This window comes from Spinacia oleracea, chromosome 4 (assembly GCF_020520425.1).
Source record: "Spinacia oleracea cultivar Varoflay chromosome 4, BTI_SOV_V1, whole genome shotgun sequence".
Lineage (NCBI taxonomy): Eukaryota > Viridiplantae > Streptophyta > Magnoliopsida > Caryophyllales > Amaranthaceae > Spinacia > Spinacia oleracea.
This window is the reverse complement of record NC_079490.1, coordinates 173,644,254-173,663,596: the sequence shown is the minus strand read 5'-3', so window position 1 is coordinate 173,663,596 and position 19,343 is coordinate 173,644,254. Positions and strand designations below refer to the sequence as shown.

Sequence of the window (19,343 nt, the reverse complement as noted above, 5' to 3'; positions counted from 1 at the left end):
ATACTCTTTCCCGGTAAGTAAAATTAAGAAGTTTGGATTTGTATCTTAATCCGTGTGTTTCTAAGCCTCTCTTGAATCTCACCAGAGTCAGAAACAATTCCCCTAAAACATGGTGTTTAACTCGGTCTCAATTATTTTGAGACCTACGTTTCTCTTTTATAAATTCAACCAATCGACATTTTTATCTATTTTAAATACCCATACACATATTATGGTAATATTTATCCACTAATTTAATGACTCATTTAAATTTAAAACCCCACATGACAATTGCCATCAATCCTATTCATTCATAGACATACCCATGAGTCAGCTATTGACCTAAATATAGTTCGTCAACTAAACCTTAACCGTAAGTGGCGACCACCTTCCTCTACTGCACCCTTTATAAAAAGTGGACTCCAGCAAGCTCAAAATCGCGTAGTCAGTACACCGTAATATATTTCCTGGATATCTGGTCACGTGCAAAAAGCTGAGTAAACACCTCACCAGCTCCCACCCAGTATAAATAGTAAAGTCCTTCCATTTCACCTTCCTCTTTTTTTTCCCCTTTTTTCTTCTTATTTTTTTTCTCTCTCTCTCAATTAGAACTGTAGTAACCCAGAAATATCCCCTTTTCCCATTTGGCGAGCTTACGTTTTCGGATCGCTTTCTCTCTCCTCTCTCAACCCACCAACATTCTTCTTCCTCTTTTCTGCTTCACTCCTTCAATCAAGCTTCTGGGTTCGGATCGAAGTTTCTTTCTATCTCCTCTCTCCTTTCTATGGCGGACAGAGGATCTATGAATACTCCTGGAATTCGTTTAGGTGTGAACTCGTTTTTTGCATTTCTTTTTCTCCTTCTCTTTTTCTTTAACTTTTATGTCCTTTTTGATTGATTTTATACTTTAATTTGAGGTTTATTTGTGTTTCAATTGATGTGCGAAGATATATAGGTTGTCCTGTGTTTAATTGCTTTATACAGTGGATTTTTTTGGTCAAGTTTTGTTCGGTGATGATGAAAATCGAGTGTTTTGGTTATGAATTTGATTCTGTGACTGTTGTGGTAAAGGATGAGCTTATTTTATGAAATTGCATGTTGTATTTGTTCAAGGATTGTTTATTTGATGGTTTTCATTGATTATCTAATTGACGGTGCTGAATTTTTGACCAAGTCTCTTGAAAGTAAATCGTTTTTGCTCGCATTTTTGTTCACTCACAGCAATTTTTGATATCATTTTGCGTTATAGTGCATCCGTCGAGGCGTAAACAGACGAGTTTTAGGTTTTCTTGGTAAAAGTGAGAATTTGAGAGTGAGTATTCTGCTGGTTTATCGAGTTCTAGGGTTTTTCATGGTACTACTTTTATATTTTTTTTTGTTTCTTGTGCCTTGTTTTGAATCAACTTGGTGATTTTATCCTTTTGGTCTTATCTATCTAAATGTAACTTTGTTCTTTCCTGTGTTAAAGACAACTGCTCGAGTTTGTTGTCTTCTTACCGTGACTGTTTACTCATCACACAGATATCCAACAACTACAATTAGAAGCCCAACATCGATGGTTGCGACCGGCTGAAATTTGTGAGATTCTCAGGAATTTTCAGAAATTTCAAATTTCTTCAGAACCTCCAACCCGTCCTTCAAGTAAGATTTGTGTTCAACTTTGCTCATCGCTTGTTGCATAATGATAGTTTTACCTGATATGTTAGTTAAGGTACACACAGGTATTTTGTGTTTCAATTACATAGCGCAAGATGGTATCACTGTAGGTACAAGTTAGTGCCCGGAGTATAATAACGAAAAAAGTTTCTGAAAGGAATTCTTATGTAGGTGATCAAAAGTGCCCTTAGTTTTGTGTAGTAAGAATGGAGCAGGTTCATATTGACCAAATTATTAAGTCAATTTGAAGGAGTCAAACTTGCGGTAGACATGAGTGGGACATGATCAGGAAAGAGTGGGGATTTTATCAGATCCCCGTTCTACTTATTGACCGACAGCGGGGGAAAAAATTTGAATGGTGAATGGTTTGAATAGTGTATCTCTACTTCTAGGCACTGGCTGAGTGTTCCACCAATACCGAGTCTTGCTTAAGATCAGTTTAACTACTCTATTTACAACTATTAGTTTTTGTAAATTAGGTATCATTCTAAGCAACCCTCCAATAGGTTTACACACAGAGAGAAACATCAATGTTTAGAGTTAGGATTGGATGGAAGAATGTTTGTCTTGAACAGGATTGGATGTGGACAAGAAGCAACAAGAGATGAGTGAAGGTTCCTACCTAAAGTGTTTGTTAGGTCAGCAAGGCAGTCTTATGCGTTGCCACCGTAATGTGGAAAGAATATTTCCAATTATTGCTTCAAATAAAACACCCTTAATTCCCCAGGAGTCTTGTTTATTGTAAATTTCCTCAAAGTTGATTGGTTTGTCAGGAGAAACCTAATCAACCGTTTCTCAAATAATAGTTTCCATTATACCCAGTTTTCTATGATAATACTTATGAGACCTCTTACCAAAGTTAAACTTTATTATGAATTGATATCTAAACACGAGCTCAAGTGTCTTGATGTGCACATATTTTTTTTTAGGTGGGTCGCTTTTTCTTTTTGACCGAAAGGTTTTAAGATACTTCAGGAAGGATGGCCACAATTGGCGGAAGAAAAAGGACGGAAAGACAGTGAAGGAAGCTCATGAGAAGCTAAAGGTAGGATGGACAATAAATTTTTTTCTTCTCTTTTTCTCATGAAATGTTTATTTCCTAAGGTAATTTAGCTGGATTATTTGACACAAACTACTTATTGTTCTGTCTGTCCCCCCTGGTGATAAAGGAAGAGCAGTGAAAGAAAAAATGAGAAAAAGTCATCAAAATTCAGATTATGGCTTTTGATTTTGACTTTTACTACTGTACCAACCTCAAACAAAAAATTTCTTTTAAAGAATTCTGGGATGTATCAAAACGTAGTTCCTCTCTAACCATAAAGCTAGTAACGTTTGTGTATTCTCAAACATTTTATTTCAATGATTGGTGATTTGAAGTTTTACCCGCTTTGGCGAGGGTAAATGTGCAAAGCCAGAGAACAGTGTTCGTTATACAGGAGTACTTTTAGCATCTGTGCTAAATGTGAAGGGAAGTCTTATTATGGGAGGGATTAATGAATATTAGAAATGTTTCCAGTTTTCCACTACAATATCTCATGCTTGAAGCAATCATAGGTTGGAAGTGTTGATGTGCTGCACTGCTACTATGCCCATGGCGAAGATAATGATTGTTTCCAGAGGCGCAGCTATTGGTTGCTAGAAGAGTACGCATTTTTATTAATTGAATTACTATTTCACCATATTTTTGAATGAAGTGCTTTAATACTGTGAGATATTCTACATTAATGTTCGGAACATTTTTTAATCCCTCTTACTAACCCCCTGAATGCTGCAGGGAGTTCATGCATATTGTTTTTGTGCATTACTTGGAGGTTAAGGTATGTTAGCTTCAGAATTGTTTTTTTATTTGACGCAATATCAGGGTTTTGCTAAATTTTCCCCATATTTCTGTTGATATTGTCAGTATTGTTTGTTTTTTAAGGCAAACTTCCCCCCGCTCCCCTCCCCTCCGCCATATTCTAGTTCTCAGTTTTCTTAAGCCTTGTTCTCTTCACCTTATTTCCAGAAAAAGTGGAGAAAGTATAAGATGGGTTCTAGAAAAATAAGGGCGATTTCGTTCAATTTACAACTAAAATAAGCTATGATAAGTTCAGTTATGTACGTATGTATGAAAATCACGTGAGTAATACTGCCTTCTTAAGAAGCAATGTATGAGTTAATGAAGCCTTAAATTTACATCCAGTTTTCATTTAGTTGAGTACATGGTTGCTGCAACTCTATCCTTTTAGTGTCTCCATTGTCTAGTTATTCTCCCTGAGATGCTATTTGGCCCTGGTATTTACTTTATATATCCATGAACCAATTTGCAATATTGTTCTTCTATCACTCTCTGTACAAATATGTTTTAAATTTCAAAAAGTTTCTATAGGAAGAGGTCGAGCAATCAAAGAAGTGAAAGCAGGTTTTGTGTTTTCTTCTTACTTAATGCCATCTTGGCAATTGGCATTGATCATTCTGTTCATTAATTGGGCCAGATAAACCAAATCAATTTGTTTTAGGATCTGATGCATTGCCTTTTGTAGACTTTTCATTATATATTCATTCTTATGCTTATGCAGAATGCTTTGCATGTTAAACTATTAAACTAATGACTTCCTCTATTAGATAAGGTAGAAGGTATATATGGAGATAGAAGCGTCAAAATGCTTTCACAGATAATAGCTTCATGTATAATGTGGAGATAGAAGCAGGATGAAGCTAAAACAAGTCAAAAAATTTCCACAGATAATAGGAAATTATATGTTGAATGTGTCAACTTTCAGTTGAAAGACTTCTTCAAGATTTAGTTCCTTATTTTCTTTCTTAATTGGTGGAATTATGATTCTTCCTTTTTGAGACTCTATTTATTTACTCTTTAACGAACATTCTTTTCCTTGTAAAGGATTTTGGAAATAAATGTCTCTTTCAAAGAAATATCAAAGGACATTCCCTGCCCTCTCTTTTTCCATTTGCCTAATTGCCTTTTCTACTACATCTACAATTTTGACCTTGATCTTATCAATGCCATTTTATTCTACAAATGAAATGGGATATGCATCATCTAAGAAATAGTTGAAGGCAATGAACTTTCAGAACACGGATAAACATATCCTAGATCTTTCTACCAGTCTGCTAGTTAGAGGAAAGTTGTGAATTAAACAACAATATGAAAATAATTTCTTGTTTTTGTACTTAATTATTTGTAGCTAGACAGCTAGTTGTATTCTCTGAATATTTTCCTCCATCTTTCTCAATAAAACAGGGTAACAGGAGCAGCATGAGAGATACTGAACCAGTAGTTTCCAGTCCCCAGTTCAGCAACTCTGTGTCCAGCAGTATTTCAAACAGTTACAATGAAGCTTTTACTGGAAATGCTGGATCGCCAAGTGCAGTTAGTTCTCTGACTTCTTCGTATGAAGATATTGAATCTGGTAGTTTTCTTTTCCTTGCTTTGTGAATCTTACTCAGCTGACGTTTGTTATCTCCATTATCCTATTTAATTTTGTTCAGTGATAACTCTACGGTCTCTACTAAGCCCTTCTCTGTACGAAAGTCTTCAGTTCGGTTTATTCAAAATTTATTTATAATTAATCAAGCTTGGGTGTATTTTGGAACAGAGGATAATCACCAAGCGATGTCAAAGTACCCTTCACCTCTTAACTTCCCACTTGTGGATGACAGTTTTGAAAATAACAAGCTGGGTTCCCTCATGAATTCTAACTTTCTTCCTACTTACCCTGGTACGTTTCACCATTTTATCTGTATACTTCCACAGCTTATATATTGATTTATGTTGAGCTGTAACTGTGTGACCTCTATTCCTCGGTATTGTTTCCAGACGACTATAAAGGGGGCCGGCTTTCAGGTCCAGGATTAGATTATGTTTCACTTGTTCAACGAGGAGCTGGAACTAATGATTATAATCAATTAAGAACACTTGACTTGGGAAGCTGGGAAGAAGTCTTTCAACAGTGTACTAATGACTCGGGAAATTTACCACATAATCCATTAATTTCTGGTGCTCCTCTTGTTGGAAGCACTAATGGCTTCAATGAGAGTTTCACCCAGCTTCTGGATTCTGGTTTCGGTGTCAATAGTGCATCAGCAGGTTCTTTAGCCCCATTCTTGCAGGTAAATTTTACTTCTAGTAACATGTGTTGCACGGAAATGGAAATGGAATAAAGAAACAAGGAAGCACAATTTTCACATTACTAAGAACAATTCATTTTTCTAATAATTATGTAAATACTAGTTATATTGAATCCAGAAACTTATGGAGTTCCCTGCAATTCTGTACTTAATGGTATTTGTAATATTTTAAGTGTTATGTTTCAACTGAAAATGCTTTGATCACATTGTATTGCTAAATGCTTTGGTCACTTAGATCACAGGAATTTAATGTGTTATTGCTGAATTCTTATTTTCTTATTAGAATGTTGTATATATGCATCCTAATATGCATATTCTTCATGTTTGTCAGAATAACAACCCATTGGAGTTTTCTAGCACTGAATTCCAGGACAATACAAACATTTCTACTACTGCTAAGCAGCCATTGCTGGGAAATATTAGAGCCGAGGAGGGCCTGCAAAAAGTTGATAGTTTCAATAAATGGATGACCAAGGAATTAGCTGGTGTAGATGACTTGGATTTGAAGTCGTCTTCCAATCTCTCATGGCAGAATATTGAATCTGCCTCAGCTGTTGACGATCCCTCAATACAACTAGAGAACTACTCAATGAGTCCCTCAATTGGCCAAGATCAGCTCTTTGACATTCAAGACTTCTCACCAAGCTGTGCTTCCACAGACAGCGAAACAAAGGTGATTCTTGTTACAACATTAACGACTTGCATGATGCTTTATGTTCTAGAGATACACAATTGTAAGATAAAAGTGTAGTAGTTAATCCGTCATTAACTTTTTGTTTGAATCAAATGGTAGGTCGTGATCACTGGAAAGTTTTTGGTCAGTCCCTCAGATGTGTGCAAGTATAAATGGTCATGCATGTTTGGGGAAGTGGAGGTGCCTGCTGAAGTTCTCGGTAATGGTGTTCTATGTTGTTATGCGCCACTGCACAGTGTTGGACAAGTCCCTTTCTATGTAACCTGTTCTAACAGGTTTGCTTGTAGTCAAGTGCGTGAATTTGAATATCTTGTGGAGGGTCAAAAGGCCAACATCATAAATGGTTCTGGAAACAGTATGACAGAGAAGCAGCTTTGGCTCCGACTTCAGAAGCTACTATCTCTGAGTTCTCATGGAAATTTTGATTCTACTTCTGAGAACATTAGAAAGAAGGAGCCTATTTTCAGGAAAATATTTCTGTTAATGGAAGATGAACTCTGTTTGGGGGTTGAACTGCATTTGAAAGAAAAAGTGGTATCTTGGCTGTTCGACAAGGTAAGTGATGATGGCAAAGGGCCAAATATGCTTGATGAAGAGGGGCAAGGATTGCTTCATCTAGCTGCAGCTCTTGCTTTCGATTGGATTATCCCTCCAACTTTAGCTGCTGGTGTTAGTGTGAATTTCCGGGACATAAATGGATGGACAGCTCTCCACTGGGCCGCATTCTATGGAAGGTAAATCTTTTTACCATGTTGGAATTTGTTTCAGTTACATCTCTGGTAAAGTTCTTCATTTGAACCTTCTATTGATTACGCTGGCTAATATCCTTTTCTTTTAATTTGTTTCATTGTCTATGCTGTTATTGTAGAGAGAAGACTGTTGCTTTCCTAGTTGCACTAGAAGCTGCATCAGGAGCACTAACAGATCCTTCACCAGAATTTCCTTTGGGTAGAACTGCTGCTGACCTGGCTTCAGCTAATGGATACAAAGGAATTTCTGGTTTCCTTGCAGAACATTCCTTGACTGCTCACCTTGAGACCCTTACGATGACTGACCGAAAAAAAGATAGTCCAGTTGAAAGCTCTATGAGCAAAGCTGTACAAACAATGAGAGAGAAGGTGGTAACTCCTGGTGATGAAGGTGATGGGTCAGATTTGTCACTGAAAGATTCCTTGGCTGCTGTTCGCAATGCCACTCAAGCTGCTGGTCGTATCCATCAAGTTTTCAGGATGCAGTCATTCCAGAGGAAGCAAGTTAGTAAGGGTGTTGGCGGTGATGAGTCTTTGCTGAGTGATGAACAGTTTCTTTCACTTGTATCATCCAAAATAAAGAGGCCTGGGCGCCCTGATGAGCAATCTCATTCAGCTGCAACACATATACAGAAAAAATTCCGTGGTTGGAAGAAGAGGAAAGAATTTTTGATTATTCGAGAAAGAGTTGTTAGGATCCAGGTACATGAAACTTTTCCATTCTTGAATACATCTTATGTGTGATTTGTGATTCTGTGGATTTTACTTTATTATTTTACCCATCCATTGATGCATGCATTTTGGTATACTTGGCTTCTAAAGTTATTGATTGTGAAATGTAAAATGGTGAAATTTCTTTATGCAAACAAAACTACTGGGGATAGTATCTAATATTGTTCTTTATTCAAGGCCCATGTAAGAGGTCACCAGGTGAGGAAACGATACAAACCAGTTGTCTGGTCTGTGGGAATACTGGAGAAAGCGATTCTGCGGTGGAGACGGAAAGGGCAAGGACTGCGTGGGTTTCGATCTGATGCCCTCAACAAAGCATCAAGCACACAAGGGACACAAGTTGTACAGAAAAAGCCTTCGGAAGAAGATGATTATGATTATCTGAAGGAAGGAAGGAAACAGACTGAAGAACGGTTGCAAAAAGCGCTTGTCAGGGTGAAGTCCATGGTTCAATATCCCGAGGGAAGAGCACAGTATCGAAGGCTTCTGACAGCTGTAGAAGGTTTTCAGAAGAATCAGGTATTCATGTGCTCATTGATTTGGATGTTATTTTGTGCTCTTTAGCTTTACAGAACATGATATGTCAACTTGATGACTTTAAATATCAGTTGGTCATGTATTCGTGTGTGCATATGTCTGTTCTAAGACCTAGCAAGAAGTTGTACTTTCTGTACTAGTTTTAGTGTTCCTCTCTGTTGCCAGTTCGTTCCGCCCCGCCCTGCCACGCCAAACAGCCTGGTTGTGTTAAGACAAACATTTTGCCTCCTGATTCTTGATGGTTTTTCCTCTTAAAAGTATCATTCAACCTCTCAGCTGTCTGTATCCATCAAACCTGCGCTTCCCTAAATAGTAGTCATATTCGATCACGGTCATATTAAGATTTTGAGTTAATATACCTAAATGCCTGTTCACTGAATTTTGTCATCTCCACTTTATTATAATGGTTGTTCATTGGAGTTCTTAGGGGGTGTTTGGTTCAAAAAATTGGTATTTAATAGCACAAGGGTGGGAATCCCTTGGTACGGAACTACGGATAGGAACTCCAGTACTTGATTTCACCTGTTTTGCCAGTGACATTTATCATTCAAGGCTGGATTCAAAATCCATTGTTTGATTTAATGTGTTTGGTTGTAAATTCATACCTCGTTTTAGTTAATACCTTGCCCAAAATTTAAAATTTAAATGAAGAATCAATACAAATCAAAGAACATAAAGTTTGTTTTGGTACGGTCTTTTCTTTTATCTTTTTTGAACTTTGTTTTATTACCACTTTTTATTCCTACTGAAAGCAAGAAATGGAAATAGAATTGGACACTCGAAGAAAAATTTCTAATTCCTACAGAGTTGCATTTTGCGTCCATTCATGCTGGTTATGTTTCTTTTCGGTAGAAATCATGAAATTCCATAGATATAAAAGAGGAACATTCGGAGGCACAACATTGATGATAAGATAAATTGGAGAAAGAATAACAACCAGCATCCTTGACATAGTGCTGGTGGAGTGGAGTAGATGGGCTACGAGATTAAAGAATTTTAAGTGGGAGAGAGAAAGCTGATCAGATGAAATGGGTTCTCAATTGTTTGGGGAGGGTGGGGGGGGATTAGAAACCAGAGAGGGTATGAGGTTCGTACCCACGATAGCTCAACCAAACACCAGTATCAGATTACGGAGATATCTTCCAATCATTTCCTTCAGGTCCAACCAAATAACTCTGAGTTAAGGGTATCGTCAAGGGTTAAACAGGAAAGTTAAACAAGTCGTATGGAAGGAAGGACTACATACATCTTTCATTTTTGCTTCTTTGTGGGTGTTTATAGAGGTGGGAGATGATGTGGGGGCTGCAATTGATAGCCTGCATGTAGCTTGTTGAAACGTAATCAACTCGTTATTAAAGTTTGTTGTTGGTGCAATCCACTTGCTTCTGTCTTACTTTATCCGTTTCACTGTTTCATGAGGGGGAAACTGTGAGAGACTTGTTAAATGATTAGGAGTTTAGGACTGAATGGGGGATGCATTACTTGCCAAACCTTGTTTGTCTAATTGTCTCCAAAGTTGAAGGTTCAAATTGCGTAGAGCGTTTCCGTTGTTTTTGTTGTGAACAGTATCTAGTGTGACCATAATCGCTTTCCCTGACATTTTCCGTCCACCTTGCAGCAGCCATACGACAACAGCACCTTAAACAGCTCAGAAAATGTACCAGCTGAAGGTGAAGATGACATGATTGATGTTGATAGCTTACTGGATGATGACAACTTCATGGCTATAGCATTTGAATGATTTTTATTTCATTTTCGTTCTAATTTGTACAACTTGTACATAAAGTAAACTTGTCTGCACCTTAATTGGACATATTAATAGATTCCCATGTAAATAATTATATATAGCATTGGTTAGGAGACCCTTAATAGAAGACTGATGTGTAGAAGGCAGGCATGCTCCAGTTTGACGCCACAGGTTAGAACTAGAAGCTCGATTGACAAAAAAAAATGAGATTGTTAGATATGTGTATGATCTTTAGCTTACTCGTAATTTATCTTTTAAATCCTGTGTGCATGCCAATCAGAAAGGTTTTAGTATGAAAATATGATGAGACAGTTGGATCTGTTTGCTTATTACTCAGTTTGACTGCAATTTGATGGGATACACAGCAGCTGGCCGAGCTAATTGGCATAAGCACTGCCAAATTAGTAAGTTACACAGCTGCTTAAATTTAAAATTGGGGCATGAACCAGCTCTTGCTTGTGATAGTTTCAAGATGACAAGATTGATGTTGCTCTAGATGCTTTTGTTTTTGATAAATTTTGTTTTTGGCATAAGAATGTGTACTTCACAAATGCTAATTAATACAAGTTTATTACATTACTTGTTTTCCTTATTACAGTTTGATATACTTATTTTCTACATCATTGTAGTAGGGTGAAAGATAGCTGTTCACTTAAGAAATTAACTGACCACAACACTAATTAAAACCATTGTGGTCAGTTATTTAAGAATGGTATTATATTACCAATAAATATTACTTTTTGATTGAATTGTTTAAGGTTTCTTCCTTTATTAGTTTGGGTTTATCTTATTAACTTTGGTTCTAGTTTTTGGGTCTTGGGCTCTGCTTTCTTTGTATGATGTAAAGAGCTGTTCTTTTTAGCTTATTAATTGATCAGCAGTAATTAGTCTATTAACGGAGTTATAATCAATCTACTTTATAGTCAAATAGTTACACTTCATCTTTTTTCTAAGACGAAAAATCTAACTCATACATACTTCGGAAACGTTATTTTGGGTGTAAAGAGAGCACAAAGCGCAATGCAATAAATGGTGTATGCTTGATCCGATCTCAGGTTTTGGGTACTACCTTCTCAAGAAAATACCAACAAAGAGTTGACTTATACATCAATAAATAGATAGATAAGTTAAAAGACTCACAACACCACATTCATGCTAAAAGTCACCCATCCATGTAAAGAATGCTTGGAAGAAGCAAGTTTTGACATATTATGAACACTTTATAAATATATTACGACGTACTACTTGTATAATGGTTGTATAGACCTGCTGTCCCGGCTGCCTGTTTAAATTTTACACCTAGCTTTGCATGTTTTTCCGTATTAAATTAAGTAGATAAAACACATCCATGTATAGATGGACTGAAAGGAAAAAACAGAGCCTCGTTAAGCATTAAAATAACAATTTGGGGGTTCTTCAGAAAACATTCCAGAAATAAAAAAAACGTAATTCGAGAACCCCGTTGCAACCAGAAATATACAAGGCTTCCAAGAAGTTACTAACCAATGAATATTGATATAGCCCAGCTAGTCAAAAGGCAGAGCAAAGACCAACAGTCACGAGCTCAAGTGTATATAAACCGATTCACAATTATCGGCAGCCCTTAAGTTAGTGAACATCTTTCTCCAAACTGTCATTTACAGTCGAATTTATTGTTGTTCCCTTGGGAAACTAAAGAGAATGTAAAGGAAAAAACGATACTTCATTCTCTGTACAACAGAACATACTGAGGTTTTCGAGCTCATTTCACACAAACACATGATGACATGACAGGAGTAGAGACAAGAAGTCGGAAATCAATCAAAATTTTGGTTAACTTGTGACGCTTGTAAGCCTTTCATAGAATAAGATATACCCGTGCTCTGAGTTGCTAGAATACTCTTGAGCTGATCCAAAGAAAGTCTGAACGGCAGACTCGTCTATTATATCAACATTCTCGTCATCAAAGAACAACCAGTGGTTGTGGCTTTTCACAAGGCTGACGTAGTGACCATGGTTTGGTCCAGTCCCCACATGTACAACCACTGCAAATAAGGAGTACTCTGAGTCTGCATCCTCCATCGTGTTGGTTAATTTTAGCTCCAATGGGAACACGACTCGATAAGAGAGCTTCTTGTACCGACCGAGATTCTCAATGTACTTGAAACGCTTTAGGTGAATCACAAGGATGTGAGGTGGCTTTTTAATCTTCATTCTCTTCTGAGCTTCTTGCAAACTACATAAAACCAGGTAATTTATTTGCAAATGTAATTAAGGAGAAAAAAACACTTCTGTACTTGCTGTTCTCAATTTCAATGGAAGCATAATAATAAAGCAAGAACATGCTTATTTATTCACTGCTATAACGAAGATTAACATTAAACAAAGGAATGTCTGAAATATATACTTTTGCATGTTTTCAACTCCCTTTACACTAAGGCATGGAGTCATGGACTCCGATAAACAGACAAAGGTAGCCAGGGTAATTCACTGAAGGTGACACAAAATAAATAAATAAATAAATAAATGAGAGGAGTAAGATGAAACGTACCTACAGCATTTGTCACAGAAGAATTTATCCTCGGCATTTAGAGTTTCAGTGGAGCTGAAATTCTTAAGGCAACTAGTAATGGAGCTGTTCTGTTCTATATCAAGACTTAAATCGAAGAATGTCTCATCTCTAGCCGTGACGGTCTCACACCTTAGGCACTTCGTTTCATTTGTCAATATACCCTGCATTTGTGTCTTGCCATCAGTAACCATGAAATAGTTTGCAGACTTAATAGCATGCAATACATATTGCCTGCAATATATTGCTGCAGTACAAATCAGCTGAAATTATCAAAAGCTATAAGAAAATGAGTTGCTGAAAGCCTGAAACAACCTTCACCACTCCATATAAGTCCTGTTGAGGCAGGGTCTAGAGGACTCGAGATATACAATAGTGCATAGCCTTACCCTAATTAGTCTAAGACTTCTAAAGATGTTTCCAGAGGGCAATCCACAGGAATTTTTTAACTTTAAGGGCAAATGGAGGCATGGAGCTCTTGTGAGCATTTTCTTAAGAAAAGAGGAGGGGGGAGCAATATTATGGGTTCTGCACTTCTGCCCGAAGGGACAACTATTAAGCACAAAGCATGCCAAAGATCCCCACAAGTCGAAACATTAACGAAGGAACAAAGCAGCAACTACTGAAAAAGAAGAGAAAAGCTCGACAAAGGACTCAAGTAATTATAGGTAGTCCAACCTGAAAATTTTTATGAACCCAAGTAACAAGAGGTTCCTTCTGTACACCATTGGCAAGGCCATTTCTTGGTCCATTTGCAATCTTATCAGAAGAAGAATTTTCTGAGCTATCTTTTGCTGCAGAAGATTCTTTCTCCAGAATATCAACAAGTTCATTCAACAAAAAGTTCAGGAATTCATGAGCATCCTGTATAACAGAAGCAGTTATGTAAGTGATTGAAATTTAATAAGTTAATTGACAGAAAACTCGAGACACTATAATCTCAGGACATTAGTTTTTAACAATAATTTCTGTAGGCCTTGTTCTTTTCAATCGGCTCATATATGTTCAAATAAGGCACCAAGTCCAATTCATGATTATGTTTAAACGTAAGGGTCAAAAAAAAATATGAGGAAGAGGAGAACATAACCAAGTGGCACCTGGGAGCTTCAAAAAGGGGTTGGGCAACTATTCAACCAGAAGATATTAAACATGTTTTCCAACTCGTCTAGAGAAACAAATGGATAGATAAGGGATCGCAGCCTTTCAGGTAAAAGGAACATAGCCCAAATAAAACAGATACCAAAGACCTTTCAGTGATTACTAATTCAAGATGCTAACCCAGATAGGGTCAAGCCAGATGATAAAGAGTAGATATGGGTTGGCTCATTATGCTTGCAAAGAAATTGTGATGCTTAACAACATACCTGATGCATGTAACCACGGAAAAGCTCATTTTCTTTCCTTACTCTCTGTACAAAGCGTTTGGGAGCAATTACACCTGTTTTTTTCTTCTGGGAACTTATCTGCATAAAGAAACAAACTTGATGAGACGGTTGTACGCACTTTTCCAAATCCGTCAAATCATTCATCGTCCTTTTTAAGCTATCATTAGGGGTGCTACATGCCTAATTGAATATCCTCCAAAAAGATGAAAACAGAAAACAGGAAAACAAGTAGGAAATCTTCGTCGAACTTCAATGCACCTTAAAGTTCTAACAATGTACTTTGCACTGAAATTTAGGAAATAGCCTGCAAAATAACCCTTGATGTGAGAAATAGACCTAATCAAAGGCAGGATTTGCAGTTATGCAGTACTTGGCTATGTGACAACCACAAGTTAAGCTTTACTAAACGGTGTATGTCTATCCAGATCTCAGCATAATTCCTCACAAACTAATACATGCTCATCCACAAAGTTAAGTTGCTTGAGAAAATGACTGCCAAAGTCCAAACCTAATCAAATCACTTTCATACGGACCACATTTTGACTGTGCCAACTCCAGATTTTCTTACCAACTCAATGATTTCTTCATACTCCCTCCGTCCCGGAATACTCGAACCGGTTTGATCGGCACAGAGTTTAATGCAATGTAATTGACTTATTATTTAATTTGATGGTAGTTGATAGTGGGGTATTTTTTTAATATAGATAGTGGGAAATGTGTAAACTTTTAAAGGGGTAGTGGGAAATGACTCACTTTTTAATGTTTTTTTTAGGGAGTAGGGATAAAAGTTGGCCCATGGGTAAGTATAATAACAATAAAAGTTTGCTATTTATAGAAACGGTGCAAGTAATCCGGGACTTTTTTATAAGGAAAGCGGTGCGAGTATTCCGAGTCAGAGGGAGTAATTCCCAAGAAAACTTTCCAGCAATACACATGACCCTTTTTTTGCATGCCATAGCTCTTCCATGCCCAACTCCAAGTCAGCTCCCCTCCTTGTGCTACCATCATTAATAGCAGTAATACGTAAAAGTTCTAAAAGAATTAAAACTCATAAACAATCAGCCCGCATAAAAGTTTGACACGTGATAACAAGAAGCTACATAGAGTGTGGTAAAAACAAATTCTGCAGAAGTAAGAATGCCATCGAAAGCAGAAATCTGGTAAACATATCTGCCTATGGTATTCAAAAGTTCTTCTTCACAATATTTCTTTTATCTCAACAACAGGCATAGACTTGAAACTGATTTAGAAGAAAGGAAAGCACTAAAACCGGAGGGAAGAAAAGTTAAGAGAACTAAAATGTAAACATTCCAACAATAATAATCTAGCTCGGCAGTTTACTGGTCATACTCCGTATAAAAGAAAAATCCCAAGCAAAAAAAAATGACGCTCTCCAAGTACACGGACTAAACTATAAGCCACTCAGCTAAGCACAATCATGCAAATGTATAATAAGCATAATTGACCACGGGAATTATCAGTCCGGTACCTGAGTGAATAAATCTGCCAAACACGTGAGCAAATTTTCCTCTGGATCAGCAGGATTTTTGTTCTTCTCATAGTACTCTAGTAATTTGTCACGAAATGGGACACAGAAATAGAGAGCCTGGAACAGGAAAAGAGAGAGAGAGATAATTAAACTAAGACTCGATAAAAAAATGCATAGACTTGCTTAGCATGTAGAAAATTGTCTTTTGATAAACATTTTACTTTGATATCTCAAGTATGACTACCTTTTACATCATTAATGAGTTTTATAAACAGACTGCAAGAGACCTCTAACATTGACCAAACTAAAGGAAATCAGTAGGTAAGAAGAAAACAGAAAGAATGCTGATAGTTACATATCTTAAAGCTGAGGATAAACTGCGAACTCATTAATATATTAGGAACAAGAACTGACATCACACAAGTTGTCATAAGCTTAGATCCATTTTCAAATAGATGACCTTTATAAACCTGAATACCTAAAACCAGATAGAGGAAGAGAGAAAATCTGAATTTAAAACATTAATTGAACACCACAGAAACTGTCAAATGCTCATATGGCTGAAATCTATCTCGATAATACTCTCTCCTACATTCTTACACTTCCGATAGACACCTAATTTTCGTACTCACATACCAATGATCAACAACATCCATGATGTCCATATTCTCATCCTCCATTCTTCATTTCTACGCCGTTCTGCAATTTCTTCTCACAAAACCCCTTTTGCCTCCACAGAGCTAATAGCTAACCAGTGTAAAGCTAAACTACACCTCAAAGAGAAAGGAAAATCTAGACAAAGATTCACCATATTTCAAATTCATCCCACAAACCCTGCTCATGTTTCAGTCTACTAAAAAGTTCAAATAGATTTATAACCATAGTGTATAACTTCTTTAAAATGATTGACAAGGCTTTCTACACATATGCCAAAGTAATGTAGGATTGTACAGGTCTTTCTGAAATATCCTCTCTAATAGTCTTAAAGTCTTTAGGGATAAGGTTTGTAGTTTGTACATATGAACCTCCTCAGACCGTGTTCCGATGGGATTCGTATTGATTTGTTGTTGTTTTGGGTAAAGTAAAATATAGCAAGTCCAATGCACAATAATTACAAGCTGCCAATTTATCTGAGATGTTTCCCTCCATCACAAAGTACTCAACATTTTGAGCCAAGTCTATGAAGCCTACATATCAACTATCAAGTATTACCTCCACTACCTTCTATCATCATTACAATTAAAGTCTGAACTTCTTAATTCCTCCCAAAAAAGTTTTCCATACTTCCTTGGATATTCCAGGAATGTAAAATGCAATCAAATGTCTGTGACACCATCAGCCTACTATCCTTCCAACAAGCAACTAAAAGAGAGGTGTTACTTATTAAAAAGCTTTTTTAAGTTTTATATGTTGTCTCAGTGTTCTGATTTGTTTTATTATGCAGATACTTAGTTCCTAAAAAATAATACCCATAAGACCATAATCGTCTGCTTTTCTTTCTCAACAAATGATTTTCCAGGTTTCCTTCTTCAAACTAAAAAGAAAGTGACATAACAAAATGTCAAACACCACTATAACACCACACCATAATCCTCACCATAAACAAGATTTGCACAAGACCGTCATCCTCCATTCGGATTCAACATCTAAAAATTAAAACAAAACCAAACCACTTAGGGTCTCCCATATCCTGAAACCTTAATCACCAAGCAGAATAACTTACAAGATCATTCCTCTCACGTCATCTAAAACTACATCAAACACACAAAAAAACAAAGAAAATAAAAAGGTTTACATAGTATATTTCTTCCAGAACAGAGCAGTGCACAAACAACACACTGAACAAATAACTATATACCACTAGTCTTTCGCCATCAAAGCCTCAGAAATTAAAGAATCCATAGCCAAGGGAACGTGGATCCTACAACACATAATAAATCATCATGGCTCTGGTCCCGAAAGACACTAAGTTAAATCTTCCTCTCAAACAGTTTGTGCCACTTCTGCAGGATCACATCTCTTAGTATGTTAGAGAAAAATAAACCATCCTCGGCTTCTACTGCATTGTCATTCCTGAATTCTAACTGAACTTAGCAAAAAAGACCTCTTTGAGAATAAAAGCAGAACAAGAAGCCAATAGCAATACACCAGGAAGGTGTGTAGCACTGAAAAGTCCATCCTTTATCAACAAAGGTACTAGAACAGACTACACTGACATATCATGAAGTTTCCAGATTTAGAGCATTTGAGGTTCCACAGTCACCAATTTTTTTTTCAAATGTAGCTGAACATATGATGCTAGAATCTCGATTTAAGTATACCAGTACCCCGTTCATATTGGCCACAACACATCCAGTCACCCAATGCCTTAATGCTTCTACTCGAGTTCATCCAACAAAGGTTTCGCAACCCTGGGCCCCCCTTTCTATCAAGCTCCTCCTTTTTCACACTTCCTAATACCAGAAAACCATGCTACCACGCTCAGAGCTTTCTACTATGAACTTAATACAAAATACAAAAACAAAGAGCCAAAATCGGATATGTATATCTCAAAAATGAAAAACAAAAATTTAATGCAATACTGAGATCAGCTCGTAAATAAATCAATCAAATTCATAAGAACAAAAAAAATATACAAATTAATTCTCACTCTACAATACCAAAATTCAACCAAAATCATTAAATTCAAACCAACAAGATAAATTTAAACAAATCCATAAAAACGAAACCCTAATTCCCAAAAAAAATGACAAAAAAAACCTGCAAAACGCTGTTGCAGTAGCAAGTGTTGCCGAAATTCTCAAGCCCAAAATATCTCTCCCCTTCAGGAAAATGATCACCGAGGGCTTTCTCCAATTTGGACCCAGCTGCCCCCATTATATTTTTGCGTTCCCTCCAAATTTTCTCCTTTAATATTCCTCGAATTTTCGACTGTTTTTTATTTTCAATTTTGATTATCCGGTTATTTACCAAAATCACAGCTAAAATTCGCAAATGGATTGAACTAAATCAAACGAGAATTTGACGTAGGAAGGCCATTAAAAGGGGAGGAAAATCGGCGCAAATTAACGACGAGTATCAAAGTGTTCTTTCGGAGCAAAAAGTGAGAGGATTTTGATTTTCTAGGAGAGAGAAAATTAGAAGACGACGATGCAAAAAAGGGGTAAAATAATGTAAAAAAAAAAGATGACGAGAGGTTGAAGAAGTAGAACTAGAGGTTGAACACCTCTCTTTTCTGTTTCGGGTCGGAATAAACTCGATGATTCTCTTTTTGCTCTTTCCTCGTTGACTGGGTTTCTAAAAACCAAAATAAACTCCCCATTCAATATAATCATTCTAATTTTATATACACGTATTGGCGTGCGGAATTATATAAAAAAATAAAATTGAGTGCTTGTAACTAATCACTATAAGTACATAGGCAAGATTTTTTCGTAAAATTCATCTAAATAAAAAGAATTAGACATCATCTATATTTATACTATAGTAAAATGGACCAGGGTATTATAGTCTTTGCGTTGTTGCGTGCGAGAAGTTGCTTGTAACTGTCACGTGCTTTCCTAATTATATATATGTTTTTTTTTTTTTAATTTCCTTTTTCCCGGCTTTTGAACTTCTCACTCAACTTCTCTCTCTAAACTGCTTCCCAACTTCTCTCTGAATTTCTCTCTCCATTTCAAATTTAATTTCAGTGATTAT

The 19,343-nt window shown here is 36.6% G+C and overlaps 2 protein-coding genes across 3 annotated transcripts; one reads left to right on the top strand and one right to left on the bottom strand.

Annotated features, from left to right (window-relative positions):
* Positions 1 to 423: 423 nt before the first annotated feature.
* Positions 424 to 10,814, top strand: LOC110799204 (calmodulin-binding transcription activator 2). 2 transcript variants are annotated; one of them, XM_022004424.2, is made up of 13 exons: positions 424 to 806; positions 1,501 to 1,620; positions 2,565 to 2,680; positions 3,190 to 3,278; positions 3,410 to 3,452; positions 4,877 to 5,045; positions 5,232 to 5,354; positions 5,453 to 5,745; positions 6,095 to 6,436; positions 6,557 to 7,191; positions 7,326 to 7,908; positions 8,116 to 8,457; positions 10,094 to 10,814. In XM_022004424.2, the coding sequence occupies exons 1-13, from the start codon at positions 764 to 766 to the stop codon at positions 10,214 to 10,216; spliced, it is 3,021 nt and encodes a 1,006-aa protein (XP_021860116.1). In that variant the 5' UTR covers positions 424 to 763; the 3' UTR covers positions 10,217 to 10,814. The 2 variants fall into 2 exon arrangements, with proteins under 2 accessions (XP_021860116.1, XP_056698912.1); XM_056842934.1 differs by having other exon boundaries at positions 539 to 806; positions 10,097 to 10,814.
* Positions 10,815 to 11,707: 893 nt separating this feature from the next.
* On the bottom strand, positions 11,708 to 18,930 carry LOC110799205 (ubiquitin carboxyl-terminal hydrolase 4). Its single transcript, XM_022004425.2, has 6 exons — positions 18,405 to 18,930; positions 15,645 to 15,761; positions 14,135 to 14,233; positions 13,449 to 13,634; positions 12,753 to 12,934; positions 11,708 to 12,437 (listed from the first exon to the last, which is right to left on the bottom strand). Exons 1-6 carry the CDS (start codon positions 18,519 to 18,521, stop codon positions 12,035 to 12,037), a joined length of 1,104 nt encoding a protein of 367 aa, XP_021860117.1. The 5' UTR covers positions 18,522 to 18,930; the 3' UTR covers positions 11,708 to 12,034.
* Positions 18,931 to 19,343: the final 413 nt, after the last annotated feature.

Bases quoted from the DNA above. Each gene is read 5' to 3' on its own strand.
- LOC110799205 (XM_022004425.2), bottom strand. From the start codon at position 18,521: ATGGGGGCAGCTGGGTCCAAATTGGAGAAAGCCCTCGGTGATCATTTT. The intron at 12,935-13,448 runs GTTGGACTACCT...ACACAAATGCAG, and splicing joins GGGTTCATAAAAATTTTCAG to GGTATATTGACAAATGAAAC. The intron at 12,438-12,752 runs GTACGTTTCATC...GGTTTTATGTAG, and splicing joins TTCTGTGACAAATGCTGTAG to TTTGCAAGAAGCTCAGAAGA.
- LOC110799204 (XM_022004424.2), top strand. From the start codon at position 764: ATGGCGGACAGAGGATCTATGAATACTCCTGGAATTCGTTTAG. The intron at 807-1,500 runs GTGTGAACTCGT...CTCATCACACAG, and splicing joins TACTCCTGGAATTCGTTTAG to ATATCCAACAACTACAATTA. The intron at 7,909-8,115 runs GTACATGAAACT...TCTTTATTCAAG, and splicing joins AAAGAGTTGTTAGGATCCAG to GCCCATGTAAGAGGTCACCA.